Here is a 19577-nt window from a genome sequence, read left to right as displayed (position 1 = left end):
CCCCTCCCGAGCCCTCACTAAATAAAGCACTAGTCCATCTTAAGAAGTTGCTTCATGTTTTTCATTCATGCTTAAATCTATCGTTAATTGCATACAAAGTCAAGAGCAGTTAAGTGTATGCTGCGAGCGATGTCATGAGATCCATATCTCATTACTTTAATTTCTCCCCTTTTCACTTGGGTCATCCTAAAGGGAAGCATTAATCAACCCTAAGCAGCATGCTACCTTGTATATATACACCTATGAGGCTATGAGGCTCTACCTAATTTCACCACCCGTTGAACTCCCTACCCACTAAGAATATGCTGATGCCCACTCTGACATTCACAAATTTTCTCTTAACTACTCCATTCACATGTATCTATCCAGAATTATATTATATTATTAAAGTAGTAGAAATTATGTGATTATTATGAAGTTATAACAGAGGATTAGAACTTGCTTTAATAATAAGTTATAAATAACAATTGAAATTTAATTAAGAAAATAAGTCATAGGATAAGATTTATTTTGGCAATAAATAGAAAAGAACAGTGAATATACAAAAGGAACCGCGGTCCATAAGAAAAACAACATAGCTTACATATATAATTAATAAAATAAAATAAAATTGTAGGTCCTAGGTTTGGTCGGAAAAGAAAATGTAGCTACCTTGAAGTCCATACGTACTCTCTTGCTTCTGATTATGGTTAACGATTTGAGTCTAGGATGGTGGGGAATAAATATTGCATATCTAATAACTATGTAGATTAAATCTAATAAATGAATCACCAAGAATTATGTGAATTTAAGTTGTACATAGAAGTGCTGCAGTGAACAAACAATAATACAATTATATAATGGTCAGTAGAAAATCTAAGTTATAACTTATAAGCATGGTGTGGATTAAGCCTTGTAAATCGTAAAGGACTATGTATATCAAATTGTTGAAAATTTGATTCATAGATACGAAAGCTACAATGAACAAACACCAATGCCAATATAGAAGTCATAACAAATATAGCTACACAATTAAATGGTCACTATGCTAGTTAGCATTTATAATCGTCACTAATGTCTACGTAACAAAACAACAAGTATCATCCATGCCATTGTTTATTGAAGTCATTTTGTTATCTTCTTGGTAAATTTGGAAAGATTGGGATAATATGCTTCTCGATAGTAACCAACCACCATTGGATTAATTGCAAAAAAAAAAGACTTACTCCTGTTGTTAAGTAGGAATGAGGAGGATATATAGGGTCTGGGTCAGGATGACACCTCGCTGAAGAGCCTCGGAATGACACCATTGCTTCTTAGTCGTCACCACAATCTGAAGGCACCACATGCACATCACATAATGTCGCCGCGCACAGACACCGGATGATCGCCACCCCTATGGGAGATCGGGGCCAATCGCTACCATGATAAAGGAAGTGGGTGGATATGAGGAGATCCAACAGCGGGGAACGACACATGTACCACTTTCCACCTGACCTACGCGCGAGGCGCCCGAAGCCTCCACCAACCATGCTGCTGCTTTGCCATCGTACCTCTGAGCAGTGTCCACCTTAGTATCCCAGATCAGGTGACCTCACTTCGCCCCGCCAACTGACCAAGCAACCAAGTGCCTAGCATCCACCATCAATGGACCTTGCACTAGCTTTGCCAATGGGCACGTTGGGTTGCGGCGAGGTGAGGGAGCGGGGGAGGAAGAGACGACGATGGACCTAGGGTTTTCGTATCCATTTTATACAAAATGGGAAATCATGGGTTGGACTCTGCACGAGTTCTGAAGCTAGGATGTAGTGTAGATAACGCAACGGTACATTTACAGAGAAAGGCCTGTCTACCATGCACCAGATATCCCGTGCATGTAGCATCAATTGATTTTTTTGGAGATTCGCATGCATTCATGATTACTGCTTATAGTTGGTCAGACTTTTCTCTCACTGTTGTTCAGCTATGCTCCACCATCCCATGCTTTTTCATTTTATTCCCAAGTCTAGATCTATTTTATCTTCTTAACCGGAAGTCTATGTTAGCATCCGTTTGCATCTTTGTGTTTATGATGACGAGAAGGTATAAACGAGACCACTTGTGATTATATTTCAACAAGTTTTCAAATTCAAATTTTAAAACAAGGTGAAACATAATGGTACACTCTGGAACACGGGCCATAGTGAAACAATAAGATTATTTATGCGAAAAGGAATAAAACGTTATTGATTTTTCGCATGGAATTAATGAATTTTGACGAAACAAGTTTGAAGCCTTGTGATTTAGTTGTCAAAAAATTGATTTCAAATTTGGTCTTGTTTTAAAAAAGATCTTGCTGGAAAAAACACATGTGTGTAAAAGGGAAGTAAAACAAAATTTTATTTCAAAATGTATTGCGCATCGTATTTGTTTGAATGAAACTCAATGACTAGGGTTTTTTTTTAGGATCAATGACTAGAGAATTAATAAATGACTAGAGAAAACACAGCATCATCGGTGCCATTTTTCTCCCGACGATGTATATATATATGTGTGTGTCCCGAGTCACAATGCCATCCACCCAGCACCAAGCATACCTGTGATCAGCGCGCTCTCGCCTGACCGACTCGATGCCGATGCAGATCCGTCACAGCCCACGTCCGTGTGCCCGCGGCCCGCATGCTCCGTCAGCCACGGGCCCTGGGGCGCCGGGATGGACCGCGACGATGCTCCGTCCTGCAGGGGCGCTGGAGCGCCGGGACGGACCACGTCCAATGCTCGTCCCTTCCGCGGCTCGCTCGCAGCTCAAAATCTTGCACCCGAGCACCAGCCCAAGCCATGACGCCACCACGGCCACGCGTGCAGTGGCCGGCTCCGACGTGCAGGCCACGTCCGCCGCCACTAGCGCTCGTGTCCAAGGCAAGCTGCTGCTGCAGAGCTCCGACTCGCCCAGCAGCCCGCTCAGGCTGTCCCTCCAGCTCGTCAGCGCCACCGTCGCCGGTACGTACGTACTAGCATGTTTGTAGCTTAACCAGATGGTCAGCCGTAAGTTAGACCACCGTGAGTACTCTAACAAACATACTACAGGGCGTGATGAGCGCGGCGTGAGAGGGGAGGCGGCGGCGCTGGACGCCGTCATATCCAGCGGGGAGACGGAGGTCGACGTGGAGCTGCTGTGGGACGAGGCCCTGGGCGCGCCCGGCGCCGTGCTCGTGACAAACAACTCCGACTTCCCCGTGTACCTGAAGCTGCTAAGCCTGAGCTCGCCGGCCGTCCACTTCGTCTGCAACGGATGGGTCTATCCCGTCGGGAAGCACCCGTACCGCCTCTTCTTCACCAACGACGTGAGTGCACTAACACACAGCTGCCGTGAACTGTTTTCCTGCATATATAAGCTACAACGTACGTTTGGTGATTCTGGTGCAGGCGTACGTGAAGGAGAAGACGCCGCCGGCGCTGCGCAAGGACAGGGAAGACGAGCTCCGTCTGCTCCGGGGCGAGGGCGCGCCGGCAGACGCGCCGCTGCAGAAATGGGACCGCGTGTACGACTACGCGCTCTACAACGACCTGGGAAACCCCGACCTGCGCGAGGACCTGGCGCGCCCAGTGCTGGGAGGGTCCGAAGAGTACCCGTACCCTCGCCGGACCAGGACCAGCCGGCCTCCGAGCAAGGCAGACCCCGCGAGCGAGACGAGGGCGTCGCTGGAGGAAGGGGTCTACATCCCGTGCGACGAGCGGACCGGCGCCGTCGCCAAGGCGCCCAACCTTCCCAAGCTCGAGGGCCACTTCGGGTCCTTGGCGGATGTCCACGGCCTCTTCGACACCAACGCCAAGCCCATCGCATTCCCCGTCCCACAGGTCATCTCAGGTACCGCAATTGTCGTCTCACCCCGGTCTCTCGATCAACTTATCAGCTTCAAGTATGTATGTGTGATGCCACGGAAGTTGAACTCATCAAACCTATTTTTGGTGTACATATATAGCGAATCGAACAGCTTGGCGGACCGATGAAGAGTTCGCCAGGCAAACACTCGCGGGGACAAACCCCCTGTCCATCGAGCTCGTCACCGGCCTCCCACTCACGAGCAAGCTTGACCGGGCCCTGTATGGTGACCAAGACAGCAAGATAACCAAAGAGCACATTGAGAAGAACTTGGGAAACATGACCGTGGCGCAGGTACCTACGTACTATATATTTCTTCCTTGTCAAATTATAAGGCATGTAAAATTTCTTCAAAGTCAAACATTATAATTATTTCGACCAAGTTTATAAAGGAAATATATGTTCATATCACACACACACACACACACACACATGTTCATAGAAAAAGCAAAATAAGAAAGTAAAAGTGTTTGGATAAAATATGTTCCTAATATATATGGTCCAATAGCAATAGCAACCGTGAAATCATTCAAATTGTGAGTAAGATTTTCTTAATTGAGAAGAAATGGCAAAACCGTTAATATCTCTTCAAACACAAAAATGTAAGTGTGCTCTCGGACCACTGCGCGAATTGTGCAGGCTATAGAAAAGGACAGGTTGTACGTTGTGGATCACCACGACTGGGTGATGCCGTACCTGAAGCGCATCAACGAGCTGCCAGGCGACGAGGAGAAGGGCGAGATCTCCGAGAGGAAGTCGTACGCCACAAGGACCCTCTTCTTCTTGCAAGACGACTCCACACTCAAGCCGCTGGCGATCGAGCTCAGCTCGCCGCACCCAGAGGATGAGCGCCTCGGCGCCACCAGCACCGTGTACACTCCTCCCGACCAACTCAAAGCCGGCGACGCCGCCTCCGACACCTTCACGGCGTGGGACCTCGCCAAGGCCCACGCCGCCTCCAACGACGCCTGCAAGAACAACTACGTCCTTCACTGGTACGCTACCCTTACTACGCTAATCAGTGTGATGAGAATCATAGCATGTGCTCATGTCATGTTGACTGGTTTGTGTGGTGTGTGTAGGCTGAGGACGCACGCGACGATGGAGCCGGTGGTGATCGCGGCGAACCGGCAGCTCAGCGTGCTGCACCCAATCCACAAGCTTCTCAAGCCGCACTTCCGAAACACCTTGGACACAAATTCCACGGCACGACACATCGTCATCGGCTCCGGCGACGAGCGACAGGGTGGTGCCTTTTACCGCAACATGCACGAGGTCAACTTCTTCACCGGCAAGTACGGCATGGAGATGTCCTCCAAGGCATACGCTTCATTTAACTTCACCGAGCTCGCTTTCCCCAACGAACTCATCAAGCGGTGAGTAAAAGTGCAACTGACCTATGTACTGATTCTTTTTTGCGAAAAACCTAGGTACTATTAAGTAAACTCTACAATCAAATGGCACACCTAGAATTTGGAATGACTAATTGATGCATTTGTACATGAGTGATGCTACATCTACAAAAGGTTATTTCAATTTTTTAAACACAAACTGATGTGGAGGATTATGATTGGTAAAAGAGGGATGAAGGAGACCAGCCCAGTTAGATTAAGGGGGGAGAGAATTAGTATTAGTTAGAAAAGTTAAACGTTTGTGGAGTCTTTATAGGTCTAGCATTATTGTTTGTACACATACTACGCAGTGGAATGGTGAGAGGAGCTCCGAAGAAACCTGAGGAGCTGGAGCTGCCGAGAAACGACGAGCTCAACATCTTGACGGCGATCTGGAAATGGGTCACCGAACTCTTTTTCCCCAACGAACACATCAAGACGTACCGACTAAAATGCTGATAAAATTGATAATCCTACAATGCATGCACAGCTTTAGAATCTGAAATACTTGATGCATTTGTATGTACGCAGAGGTGTGGCGAGAGGCGATCCGAAGAAGGCTGGGGAGCTGGAGCTGCTGATAAAGGACTACCCGTACGCAGTCGACGGGCTGGAGATCTGGACAGCCATCAAGGAATGGGTCACGGACTACTGCGCGATATACTACGCCGAGGGCGACGGCGCCGTCGCGGGCGACAGCGAGCTGCAGGCGTGGTGGAGCGAGGTGCGCAACGTGGGCCACGGCGACCTGAGCGACGCGCCGTGGTGGCCGGCGATGGACAGCGTCGGCGACCTCGTGGAGACCTGCGCCACCATCATCTGGCTCGGCTCCGCCTACCATTCCGCCGTCAGCTTCGGGCAGTACGCGTACAACGGCTTCGTCCCCAACCGCCCCACCGTCACCTCCGGGGAGATGCCGGCCGGCGCCGGGGCGGCCGTGACCGAGGCGGAGTTCCTCGGCCACATCACCCCGAAGAACGAGGCGTTCGGCCTCATGGCGCTCACCATGAGCCCGCCGGTGAAGCCGGGGGAGCCGCTCATGGGAGAGCGGCCGGACACGGCACGGTGGACGAGCGAGCAGCGGGCAGCCAAGGCGCTGCTCGAGTTCAACGCGAAGCTGGACGCCGTCGCGGAGGCCGTCAAGAAGCGGAACGCCGACGGCGCGCTGCGGAACCGGAACGGGCCCGTGGAGGTGCCCTACACGCTCCTCGCGCCGAGGGCCGACCCTGCGGTGCCACACGTCGGCGGAATTCCCAACAGCATCGCCGTTTGAGCACCACGCTGCGTCCGTCGGCGCCATGGATGCAGTATGATGGATGTCAAAAGTGTGGACTTGGTCAACAATAAATAAATAAATAAAAGGGCACGGATGATTGGGAAGTCCTTTGATAATCCTGGCATATTTTCTAGTTTCAGGCCCATCTTAACCGATCACTGTCAACTCTTTTTGCACTTAACCCCCTGACTTTCTGCTACAACCAAAGAAGAACAGCCTATCTTCAGTTCGACATAAACACGATCCAGTTCACCGACTTCGCTGAAATTGTACCAGCAAAAGGTAACTCCAGCGTTCCATCCAAACGCAGAACAGGCTATCTTCTTCAGTGCGCAGCCACACCACAAGCATACGATACGGTGTGAATAACACACTGAGCCTACCAGCTTAACCAACTATATATATATATATATATATATGCCTAGATACGGTAAGTGATTCTACTAATAATTGCCACCAGATGACACAAGTGAGCACCATATTTGCATCCCCCCTTACTGGCCCTTTCTGTTCCTTCTTTTTATCGAGACTGGCTTCTTGTTCCCTCCGAAGATGTCAAGAAAGGTATGCTTCAGCACCTTCATCAGGCCACCCTTCGTTCGCACCATTCTATAGACCCCAAGCCACTCCAGTCTGCCATGCTTCACGCCGACGGTCGCATCGTAGGCCATTATGAGATACACGTAAATGTTGGGCAACCTGAGATCAACAGATGTTCATGATTACATAGGGCCGAAGCAAACGGGAATGTCACAGGCTGACAGGCATGCAAGGCAGAAATAAAAGAGAAAACGAAAAATGTTTTGCTTTATGTGAGATCAACCCTTTGCTGAAGGCGGAGGAGTGTCTTGCTCAAAAAATTCCAGTAGATCCTACCCACACTACCAAATTCAGTAGCAGCGGCGGAGCTATGTTGCTTCCTGCAGGTGCCATGGCCCCCCCAGCCTTGAGAAAAATACACAGGGATTTTTTTTGAGAGGGGTTAAATTAAGATAATATAGTTTTCTGGCCCCTCCAAACATCCTTATGTTATGCTTAGCCCCCCCAAAACATCTTGTCTAGCTCCGCCAGTGTTCAGTAGCTACACTAGTTATGTCAGTGATCAAATGCATGTCTCTTCTCAGCAAAAGACACAATTCATTGGACAGAAACAACAGCTAATGCTCCAGAAGATGTTCAAAATGCATGTCTACCTAACATACACTAAATTTCAACTTAACACCCACGCAGTGGCATGCATATGTGAGAGCATGGGGGTGGGGGGGCACGGCCCCTGCCAGTCCCCCTGCCTCTGCCACTGCATCCATGCCCCCTCAATACAAGCTAAGGAAGTACTGTATCTAGGTACCAAAACAATAAGAAACACCCGAAAGGTAAAGATGAGTGCACTCTTAAGAGTAGGCTTTAGTAAGCTGTACATATGTGAATTCGTGCATGTTAATTTTCGTATATGTACAAAAAAAATCATGAAAACATATAATTCTGGGTGCATGTCTTGTGTGGAAAAAAACGACAAGTTATATAACAAAAATTATGTGCTTTTTTCCCACAATGCACATATAATCATACATTCCATGAAAACCCCTTCATATTTGCATTGGAGGTTAGCTATCACTTAGACATTGTCTAAAAGACTAAAACTAAATTTATTCTCCATGTGCCTGGATTCAGCAAAACACCCAGTTCATTGGACAGAGGCAACAACTGGTGTGCTCTACAGGATGTTCCAAATGCATTCTACCTACCTAGCATACACTAAATTTCTAGGAAGAATTTTAACACCCACGCCTCCTCAATCCAAGCCAAAAGTGGTAAAGAAGGTACTGTAGAACTGAAGTCCATAAGAAATATTGGAATGCAATAGAGGAGTACGGTCTCACACATGAGACCTTTCTGTACATTTGTACACGATGGTTCCTCGTGAAAAAAAATATGTGTGCAGACCAGTGAAGGTCCTCATATGAAACAGCCTTCATATTCCGCTTTGGGTGGCAGCTATCACTTATCCATTGTATCGAACTCAATTTATTCTCTAAATACACCACTCGTTTTCAAAACGTATATGTACCTTCGGTGGTGAATGTCAGAGGTTTGCAACACTACACTGTTTTTCAGATTGGCCTCAAGAAAGTATGAAACTTAAGCAGATAAAAGGTGCATGCACCTTGTTACAATTTCAATGCAATTGATTAATTATATTACAGAACAGGAGAAAAGGCATTGATTAATGGATCAGAGGTATACCAATCATGCATCAATTGGGAAGCATACTAAGAATCACGACTCAAATATGAAGCATCAAGAAATTGATATTTTTCTCTAGATAATCAAAGTCTTAAAAACTTACCAGATTGATTCCACAAGAAAGCGGTAGAAGCCCTATCATCAGAAAAGAAAAACATACAAACATTAATTACTGAAGCATATAACTGCATAAACTTCCTCAAGAGTATCTGAAGTGTGTCAAGCCATATTGGTGGAAATATTATACCTGAGAAGCACCGTTATCCTTGAAAGACAAAACAAGCAGAAGGACTGCAGCGAAAAGAAACAAGGAAAAATATCATATCAGCATAAGTGCAAAACTACCACAGAAAACTGACTACAAATCAAATACATAGCCAAACCATGGATTTTATCCATTGCTAGTTACTGCATATCTGGAGAAATAATAGTAGCTCGCAAAAAGAAAAACGGTATGGTAAACTGAAGCCTTTAACTCACCTAGCTGTATCCGTGCACATATGCTAAATGACCTGCCATCCCTTTGCAGCTGCGCAGATAAAACACTTAGCTTGTAGAACACAGACCCAAGAACGATGTCCACAAAAAGGGTAGGTATCGTTTTGCAGAGTTGGAAAACCCCAGCAACGACCAGCAAAGCACCTGCATGAACCGACAGCAACATCTTGAGCAACTCATAGGCCATATTACTTCAGCGCATCTACTGATGTTGCATTATCAGTTCATACTACACACACAAATCAAGCAGAGCATACAATTTCCTGAATGCAGGAGTGTGGTCTAGACTAAAACATATTGTACTAGAAGAAGCAACACTGTGATAACATCCATTGCTAGTAAATAACATTCTCGATCCTACATTTTGCTTTCCTTTCATACCTGAGAGGGTGCCGACGTGGAAGCTGCGGCAGCGGAACAGGTTGCCGGCGGCCAGGATCTCGCGCAGGGTCAGCTGGACGGATTCGAGGGGGCCAGCGACGAGGGCGTGCCATATCGCATCCAGTTCCTTCCTGCCCTGCCCGACTGGGATGAAATCGGCAAGAGGGAAAAACTCGGCGTCTTCTTCGAGCAGCGCCTCCCCCCACCAAGGGCCAGGCGGCATGGGTTCCGAGTCTGAGTCGAAGTTGTGGGGGTAGCTCCAGGAAGTAGGGCCGACGCAGGACAGCTTCGAGCCGGTTACAATGATACGGCCGTCGCGGACGAGGAAACCGGCGCTGCGCGGCCCTGTGAATCGGCGGACAGCGGCGACGGCGGCGCCGCAGCGGAGGGAGCAGGGGACGGTGGCTGGATGTGCTCCCATGGTTGAGGGTTTGACGGCGAGGGTTCGCTCGTGTCGGGTTATTTCGGCCGGAGGAGGAGGCGGGGGGCGGCGAGGGAGGAATGGAAGGAGGGCAAGGAGGGGATGAGATTTTAGTTTTTTTTTCTTCTTTTTTTGCATATAGGCCGGCCTCAAGGTTGGGCCAGAAGGGTGTGACTATATTATGGACGGAAAACAGCGCGTATATGGGCCGGTCCTTTCGCTCACTGTTCTGTAGTTCGCTCGTGTCACTGCTCGCTCTGCTCTGGTTATTTTTTCTTTCTTATTTCCCATTTTCTTCCTCTTTTTTTTACTGTTTTCACTCGATTTTCCTTTTTGTTCTTTGGTTCTTTCTCGGGTTTTCACTGTTTATTTTGCTTTTCTTTATTTCTTCATTCTTCTTCGTTTCTTTGTTTCTCTCTTGGTTTCATCGATTTTCTTTGCTTTTCCTTGTTTATTATTTCTCGGTTTTCACTATTTTTATTCTTTTTTGTGCATTTTTTTATATTTTTTGGTTTTCTTTGTTTTAATTTTTTTTCTTTATTAGTTTATTTGGTTTTCTTGGGGTTTTTTTCTTGATTTTCATCAGTTTGTTTTCTGTTCAACACATGTCAACTTTTTTAGTACACGTTCAACATTTTCGTATATGCCATAAACACATTCTATATACACATTTAACATTTTTAAAATACATGATTATCATGTTTTGAAAGCTTATATTTTTAGAGTACTTTTTCCATGCACAATATGCATTTTTTGGTATTTATCTAATATATTTTTTAATACATGATTACCATTTTCCAAATATACGATTAACATTATTCTAATACATGACTAACATTTTTCAATACACGATGAACATTCTTTTAGCGGCAATAAACATTTTTCCACACACAATGTACATTTTCGCGGACGAGGAAACCGGCGATGCGCGCCCATGCGGATCGGCGGACGGCGGCGCCGCACCAGAGGGAATAGGGGACGGTGGCTGGATGTGCTCCCATGGTTGAGGATTTGACGGCGAGATGTTCGAGGGTTTGCTGGTGTCGGATTAATTCTGCCGGAGGAGGAGGCGGGGAAGGAGGGAAAATGCAAGGGGCGGCGGCGAGGGAGGCATCGAAGGAGGGGGTTGGGATTTTAGGCGAGATTTTGCTGTTTTGGTTACTTTTTTTTCTCTTGAGGGCGTGCCGGAAGGGTGGGCTAAGCCGCAAATGTTCATGCATTAGAGATTTACAGATCGAATGATAACAACGAATATCATACACAAAATTTATTCATAGAAAAAAACATAGTTCAATCATAAATTTATTTGAAGAGCATAATTCAAACATTTGTGTACTTCACGAGATCATTGATTAGTTGCGCTTGCATCTACTGGTTTTGCAGTTATTGATACAGCTCTAGAAAATTCACAGTATACTCTTCAACTTGTTCTGGGAGTCGGACATAGACTCCGGACTTCTCAAAATCAGGTGTGTGGGCTACTTCTTCCCATCGTCCTCTCAATCATGTTGTGCAATATTATGCAGCATGTCATCACCTGTCACAATATCTTTGGTTCCCACATCATCACAGCTCCACGAATAACTCCAACGAGCTTGAAGGACCACGAATGTCCTCTCCGCATCTTTCCTAGCACTCTTGCATTTGTGCAAAAGACATTGTTTATTACCTCGGGGCTTGGATATAGTCTTCACAAACGCCATCCACTGAGGATACATACCATCGGCAAGATAGTACTATATGCTGTAGTTGTGCTCGTCGACGATGTAGTTGCACACCGGAGCTTCCTCATTACAAAGTTTCTTGAACAATGAAGATCGCTGAAGCACATTGATGTCGTTGTGAGAACCAAGCATGCCAAATCCACAAGCCCTTTGATGTCACCACTTCAAGTATGATGGTAGCCTCCTTGGTAAGACATCAGTACTCGTGCAAATCTTTCGGACAGTTCTTTCATTGCAAGTGCATGCAGTCAACTAAACCAAGCATACCTGGAAACCTCTTGTTATGCCAATTGCCAATAGATTTTCTATGTCCTCGACAGTTGGTTCTCTTAGGTACTCTGGTACAAACACCTTCACTATGGTGTGGAAAATTTTCAACATGGCCTCAAGGTATGTGCTTCTCCATCCAAGTATGAGTCATTGTTGTGGGTGTACCTCCACGCAGTAGGGCAAACCGGTGATGTGCACCCACATGAATCCCCGAACTGCAGCGACGGTGGCACCGCATCGGAGGGAACATGGGATGGTGTCCGAATGTACTCCCATGCTTGCGGATTTGACGACGAGCTCTTTGGGGTGTTGAATTGGTCGGATTAATTTGTCCAGAGGCGGAGGGGGAGGGGAAGGAGGACAGAAGCAAGGGGCGGCGGCGAGGGGGGTATGTAAGAGGGATTAGAATTTTTGGCGAGATTTTGCTCTTTTGATTAGTTTTTCTTCTCTTGAAGGCATGTCGGAAGGGTCGGGACCTCCTATGCCACGCGTGATGCCCTGGCAAACGAACGAGCGTGCACGTCCTTCCTCCAGCGCGCCCTATTTGGTCAGCCCATGAGCGGGTCGGGATGACCCTCCTGTATTTTTCATTTCGTTTTGTTTGGCCTTTATGTTTTTTTCTGTTTTTAATTTTTCATTGTTAAAATAATTCAGGATTTCAAAAAAAAATAAATTTTGGAAAAATGTTTGTGAATTTGAAGAAACGTGTATTGGATAGTTGTTCGTGAATTTGAACAAAAAATGTTCATGAATTTTGTTTTAAAATGTTCACAAAAATAAAAAGTGATAGTGGATTTCCAAAAATGTTCATCGATTCAAAAAAATTCACCAATTCAAAAAATTTCGCCGATTAAAAAGATTTTCATCGATTCAAAATATATTCACCGATTCAAAAAATTACAAGTTTCAAAAATAAGTTCAGAATTTGAAAATAAATGTTCGTGCTTTTGAAAAATGTTAGCGGTTTCATAAAAAATGTTCGCAATTTGAAAAATATCTTCCTGAATCCAAAAAATGTTCTATATTTGAAAAAAATGTTCACAAATTTGGAAAGATATTGGCTACACCAAAAATAAAAGGGGGAAACAGAAAAGAAAGGTCAAATGGAAAATAGAAAGGAAAAAAGAAACCAAAAGAAAAAAACCAAAAAAAAAACAATGAGAAAAGAAAAAAAATGGTTCGGCGAAGGTTCTAGAACCTGGAATCGGGAAGAACCCGGAATGGGGCAGCCCAGAAGCGCAATAGGGTTCCCCGGAAGGTCGACCAAGCCACAAAGGTTTAATATAAATGGCTCCAAATGCAGTCCACAATAAGGCCTTCTTTGATTTAAATGATTTTCATATGATTTTGGAGTATTAGAATCCTTAGGTATTTTTCCTACATTGTTTGTTTGATTCATGGGATTGAATGTTGTAGAATTTTTCCGAAGGACTTATTTGTACTACTTTTCACATGATCTTTTGTTTTTTTTCCATGATACAATCAAACAAAGCAAACTTCTATAGGATTACTGAAAAAGGGTTTCCCCCGCTTTAAATTATAAAGCAACCATATGGGCATGAAATTTCAATCTTGTGTTTTTCATGTTCCCACAGTTTTTCGAATCCTGCGAATCAAAGAGGCCCTAAATATCTCCTTCCTTTTGATCCATGGAGAGGGGTTATTTCCCCCAAAAAGTACCTCGCATCCTAGTAGTCATAATGAATGAAACAAGTACTCCAAGTTTCCAATCTTAAAATGACACTGCTGCAAAAGGGGTGAAAGAACAAAGAGAACTATGCTCAATTTTTACAGTAAAAGGGAAACTAGAAGGTTGAGTTTTTTTTCTAATAATGATGCTTGACAAGATAATCACCGATTCATCGACCTAATCATATTATATAGCCATATCATACCCACACACAATTGGAACTGCACACTATGACTCTTCCTGTTGGAATTGATCAACACCACCAACACACATACTGCCGTACTAGGATTAATTAGGATCCTGAAAAAATCTACTCGTAATCAATCACCTGAATTAAACTAGCATCAATATCAGCACATGAGGGGCCCTTTTCCTCTTCCATCTCTCCAATGGCCATGAAACCCTTTCTTGCCATCCTGCCTCAGCTTCGAGCTGCCTCCCTCCTCCCTACCGCCGCCGCTGCTGTAGTGGTGCAGTGGAGGGGCACTAGCTATACCAGTGAACAATACTATACTTATTGCACCCCTCAACGTTAATTCTTCTATGATCCCAACTCACATGCATCCTTCCCTCAAGAAACCCTCACGCTTGGTCCTCACGTCTGGCCTCCTCAACTCCCTCCTCCCGACATCCCGCAACCACATCCCCATGAGCACCTCATGCTTCACCTCCCCCTCTATAGGCATTAGGCCTCTCGATCATTATGGGTGTTATCAAATGATTATTGAACTAACTAGAACAAACTCGTCATGAAAACACGCGACTTTGAAAAAAAACATGTTAATCAGCATGCTAGCAATTCCACAACAAGCTCTCAATAAACACATTACATACACTAAAAGTTTTCTATATTTTTTTTACCTAATCACACTCCGTAAAGCTCTCGATCATACATTTGAGAGTTCTCTACAAGCTATTAAACTGCGCTCACACACACACACACACACACACACACACACAATATTTCACACAATTATCACACACTAACTGGAAGAGGCATGGATTTTTTTTCTTTTATCATGTAGTGATATTTGAATGGGAATTTTTTTAAGGGGTGATTGTTTAAAAGAAACGCATATGTATTTTGAATGATAGACACCCAAATTGTTAACAAAAACCCACACATGGTAGTCGCCTAAATATACACTAGTTCCTCCTTGATAAAATGAATTATAAATAGGTATAACATTTTAGTATAAATGCGTTTTATATCAACTCTAGCTGAAAAATGCCTCGGTTGTGATGATTTCAGTAACTCCTTGGCAGTACAATAGTAGATACCTAGACCCGCGTGCGAGATTAGGGAGAAATAGTACAAACCCTTTATCTAACGTTGGAATTACAATTCGATTGAGTCCTTTTTGAAATATCCATCGGAAGGGAAATATAAAACTAATTGATAACAAAATGCGCCGATACTTTTTAGATAAAACGAGTGCACATATTCAGGTCGTGCGATCCGAACATGACACGGTGAGACACAACGCGCGTGAACGCGCTGGGCGGAATTGGCGGTGTAATTTTTTTTATTTTGTGTAAAAAATATTATAATATCTTACAACACACATCCAACAAAAAATATTATACAAAAGGGTCTCCAATTATTGTGAACGACGGAAAATGGGTCATAACATATGCAATAGAAAATCAAAATAGGGAACGCTAAAATTGCATTTAGAACATCACAAAAAATTATTTGAAAACGATGCACAAGACATTTGTAACATTAAAACAAACCCTTGTAGTAGCACCCATAATCGTAAATGGTTGCAACAACCGCCCTTGTGTACACAACAAAACACACGCACACTTCCAGCATACAAAATTATTGTCAAATTAGTAGCCTCTCAGCATCAACAATAGAGGCACGGACCTTAGTTTGGGCTTGCGAGAGTCCCAGCGGAGCCGGATTGTGCAACTCAGGACCCATTCCTCTCTCTATCCAACATCTTCCCGAGCTTGCACCTGGAGCACCTTGTTTCGAGCTCCAGCTCAAGCCTCCACCGTGAAGACATGGCAAACGAGCTCCCACTGGTTTGACCTAAGCTATAGCAATTCCAGAGAGGAACAACAACAAATGAGGATGCCCGCCCCAGGGGACGAGTGGAGAGGGAGAGTGCCTACTATAAGTACCTCACATCCTTACCACGGGTCATGAGCGGTAAGCAATCCTAGAACCCCAATAAATTGGATGTAAATATGTAATGACATCTTATATTGTGGGACCGAGGGAGTAGTCAGTAAAACAAGGAAACAACAAGCATTCCAAATTTCCAATCTGAAAACAACACTGCTGTGCAAAAGGGGTGAAGAACAAAGAGATTAAGAAGAAAACAGGGGTTCTGTTGAATTTCAAGTATTCAGTCCCACCAATAAGATACGGAGACTTGCTTCACATTTGGAATTACACAAAAAAAATGATTTTTTCATCGGAAAGAGGTCTACGAAGACTTTATGCTGAATTTTACAGCAAAAAGGAGGGCTGGGATTTTCTTTTTAATAATGATGGTTGATAGGATAATCACTGACTCACTCACCTAACCATATTATATAGCCATGTCATATCCACACAATTGACACTGCACACTATGACTCTTCCTGGGAACACCACCACCAACACACATACTACTGCCGTACTAGGATTAATTGAGATCCTAGAAAAATCTAATCAATCACCTGAATTAAACTAGCATCAGCATCAGCACATGAGGGGTCCTTTTCCTCTTCCAGCTCGCCACTGGCCATGAAACCCTTTCTTGCCATCCCGCCTCAGCTTCGAGCTGCCCCCCTCCTCCCTGCCGCCGCCGCTGCTGTAGTGGTGCAGCGGAGGTGCGCCAGCACCGGCGGCGGCGCCGTCGACGTCGACGGCCTTCTGCACCATGTCCAGCACCTCCCCCATCCTGGGGCGCGCCTTGGGCAGCCTGGCGAGGCAGCGGTTGGCGACGGTGACCAGCTTGGCCACCGACTTGATGCTGTAGCGGCCCTCCAGCTTGGGGTCCACGATCAGCCGCAGCCTGTTGGTGTCGGAGATGTAGGGCTTCACCCAGTCCAGCAGCTTCTGCTCGCCCCTCGGCCGCTCCCCGTCGATGGGCCGCCGCCCCGTGATGAGCTCGTAGAGCAGCACGCCGTAGCTCCAGATGTCGCTCTTGGCGTTCAGCCGCCCCGTCTGGATGTACTCCGGTGCCGCGTACCCCAGGGTGCCAACCACCTGTAGATACATCAATATCATCATACATGTCATAATCCATTTCGTACGTACTTCTGACCTGTATCTGAATTAATTTTTCGTCTAGAAAACATGGCGTATCTGAATGCTAGCTTCATTTTCTTACCGCTGTGGAGACGTGTGTGAGGCCCTCCGTCGGGCCTTCCCTAGCCATGCCGAAGTCTGAAAGCTTGGCGTTCCAGTCTTCATCCAGCAGAATGTTTGATGTCTTGAGGTCCCGGAAAATTATCTGAGCAACGCAATGTCACAAATTCAGTTCATGTCTCCCTGCAGATGGAGCTTCATTTCAATTCATTCAGATGTTTCAGGCTTCAATCGAAGCACAGAAGAAGAAGTACCTGAAAATCCATGTCCTCGTGCAGGTACTTGAGCCCCTTGGCGGCGTCGAGAGCCACCCTGAGCCGCATAGGCCATGACAGAGTCGTCCCGATTGCTCTGCCCGACAGGTGATCGTCCACGCTCCGGTTAGGCATGTACTCGTACACCAGCAGCCTCTGCGCCCCTCGCTCGTCGTCGTCGGCGCAGTAGCCTACCAGCTTCACCAGATTGGGATGGTCCACGATGCCCAGGACGTTGACCTCCGTCAGCCACTCCTTGTGCCCCTGATCAAGATCATCAAATTCGCCATTAATTTTACTGACGGACAGAGCCACCAAAGAGCAATGTGCACATGTAGTTGGTGGAGTATATCTGTATGTATCTTGCCTGAAGGCCGTTCCGGTTGAGGTGCTTGACGGCGACCTCCATCGGGGGAGGCGTCCCGTCTCCGGCGGCGGCGTCGACCTTGATGGCGCCCCGGTAGACGCAGCCGAAGCCGCCCTCGCCGAGCATGAGCGAGCGGCTGAGGTTGCGGGTGGCGGCCCGCAGCTCGGCGTAGGTGAAGACCCGGAGGTTGGCGGGCCGGTCGGCGAAGCTCGGGTACTGCTGCGGGCGCTGGATGGAGTCGGCGCTCATGTCGGAGGCGTTGATGGAGCCGGTGAGGTCGGAGCCGGACGGGGCAGTGATCGTGGACGACGTGGCCGTGCTCATGGACCGCGCCGAGGCCGCGGCCGGCGACACGGGGTTGGGGTCGAACTGGTCTCGGCCCTCCCCCTTGGCCGCGTTGCCGCCGTGGAAGCATGGCGGCAGCCACCACATCGTCGCCGCGCCGCTGCGGTGAAGCACTGACCGACCGATTTGGTTTCCTGATAGATAAGGAAGCTTATGGATCAGTAGGAGAATAGTGTGAGTGAGTTGAGTAATCGGGCGCGTGTGAATTCGGGGGCATGATAGTCAAGAAAGCTGGTGGACGATGAACTGGTATGTGGTAGTAAAGAATGGTAAAGTAGCTTAGCCGCCAGGCCCCAAGTCAAGGTTCTCTCCAACAAACACCACCATCAAGCAGGTATAATATTGTTGCACGATCTAGAAGCAGCGCAGCAGAGGGCGAGGCACATGGTGGATGTGGATGAAGATGAACACAAGCAAATTAAAGCAGGCAGGCAAGGAGGCACAGTATTATATTGTCGCACGATTTAGGGCGCGATCTAGGGAGAGGGACGGGATTGGTGAACACAAGCAGGCAAGCAGCCAAATGTATCATCAGTTCTGTACGTGGTGAATGAATCCCCAAAAAAAACTTGCTACTGTTCGCACGGTTGGTAGGTTCAGATGCAATTGCGGATCGGATTGAGCAGTGGAGCAGTGTACCCTAGGAAGAAAGAGGAACTCCTCCCTTCCTTCCTTCTACCGGAAGCAGAGGAGAGCGGGGCAATTACCAAGAAAACAGAGCAGGGCAGCGGCAGCTAGCTACTGGGAGGGGGTTTCACTCCCTCCCTCCCTCCATGGAAAATCAAACCAAGGCTGTGACGGAAGAGCAAGATCAATCAACTAATTGGCAGCATATGTATGGTGGATTACCTCGGGGGGCGGGCAGCGGCGCGGATGATCCGACGGGGCGAGGCAGGGGAGGGGGTGAGCGGCCTGCGCGGAAGGGAGGGAGACGAAGGTGGACGAAGGAGGAAGAAGTCGTGGCTTTTACGATTCCTCGGCCAGTGTGCGCGCGTGTGTGTTACTTGTAGCGATTGAGGATCTAATAAGTCTAGAGGCGGGGGTTGGAGGGAGGAAAGGGACGGATAAGGGGAAGAAGACAGTCAGACACCTGCTGCTGCGGCCGGTGTCGCTGTTGCTGTTGACGACTGACTCGTTGAACTTGACCCACGGCAGGCAGGCTAGTCCGGCCAACTAGTCAACATAAACCGAATGAATTCCACTTGCCGACTTGTACAAACAATGAAACAAGCAAAGCTGCGCCAACCGCAGATCGATCAGACGGCCAATCATGGAAAATTCTTTCTTAATTACTTCCTCTGTCTTAAGTGTCACAATCTTATTACAACTTTGTATCAAAGTTAATCGAAACACTTATTTTGAAACGAAGAAAGTATTATTCAACAAGACAAGCAAACGCAATGTCAGGTGGTGTGTGTGTCCATGGTCCTGTTCCTACATGAAGCACCGCCACGACACACAAACGTTTTAACAACATTCCTGTGAGATCGGAAATAGGGCATCTTCAAATACGACTCTTAAACTGGCCGCGAACCATCCGGACCGAGTTATCCGGACACAGTTTA

At 46.6% G+C, this 19577-nt stretch overlaps 3 protein-coding genes across 5 annotated transcripts; 1 reads left to right on the top strand and 2 right to left on the bottom strand.

The window, feature by feature from the left end:
* Window positions 1-2533: 2533 nt before the first annotated feature.
* LOC119356912 (linoleate 9S-lipoxygenase-like) lies at window positions 2534-6632 on the top strand. 3 transcript variants are annotated; one of them, XM_037623903.1, is made up of 9 exons: window positions 2534-2854; window positions 2945-2958; window positions 3046-3302; window positions 3385-3826; window positions 3942-4135; window positions 4481-4836; window positions 4924-5217; window positions 5544-5672; window positions 5764-6632. In XM_037623903.1, the coding sequence occupies exons 1-9, from the start codon at window positions 2589-2591 to the stop codon at window positions 6503-6505; spliced, it is 2694 nt and encodes an 897-aa protein (XP_037479800.1). In that variant the 5' UTR covers window positions 2534-2588; the 3' UTR covers window positions 6506-6632. The 3 variants fall into 3 exon arrangements, with proteins under 3 accessions (XP_037479800.1, XP_037479799.1, XP_037479801.1); XM_037623902.1 differs by having other exon boundaries at window positions 2534-2958; XM_037623904.1 differs by lacking the exon at window positions 5544-5672 and having other exon boundaries at window positions 2534-2958.
* Window positions 6603-10184, bottom strand: LOC119356913. The gene is made up of 5 exons (XM_037623905.1): window positions 9632-10184; window positions 9233-9394; window positions 9000-9043; window positions 8856-8887; window positions 6603-7207 (listed from the first exon to the last, which is right to left on the bottom strand). The coding sequence occupies exons 1-5, from the start codon at window positions 10050-10052 to the stop codon at window positions 7003-7005; spliced, it is 864 nt and encodes a 287-aa protein (XP_037479802.1). The 5' UTR covers window positions 10053-10184; the 3' UTR covers window positions 6603-7002.
* Window positions 10185-16091: 5907 nt separating this feature from the next.
* LOC119356911 (serine/threonine-protein kinase PCRK1-like) lies at window positions 16092-19001 on the bottom strand. The gene is made up of 5 exons (XM_037623901.1): window positions 18862-19001; window positions 17668-18146; window positions 17301-17564; window positions 17069-17191; window positions 16092-16944 (listed from the first exon to the last, which is right to left on the bottom strand). Exons 2-5 carry the CDS (start codon window positions 18097-18099, stop codon window positions 16435-16437), a joined length of 1329 nt encoding a protein of 442 aa, XP_037479798.1. The 5' UTR covers window positions 18100-18146; window positions 18862-19001; the 3' UTR covers window positions 16092-16434.
* Between the last annotated feature and the right edge of the window lie 576 nt (window positions 19002-19577).

Source organism: Triticum dicoccoides, chromosome 2A, assembly GCF_002162155.2.
Source record: "Triticum dicoccoides isolate Atlit2015 ecotype Zavitan chromosome 2A, WEW_v2.0, whole genome shotgun sequence".
In the NCBI taxonomy this organism is placed as follows: Eukaryota; Viridiplantae; Streptophyta; class Magnoliopsida; order Poales; family Poaceae; genus Triticum; species Triticum dicoccoides.
This window is presented reverse-complemented; position numbering and strand designations above follow the sequence as displayed.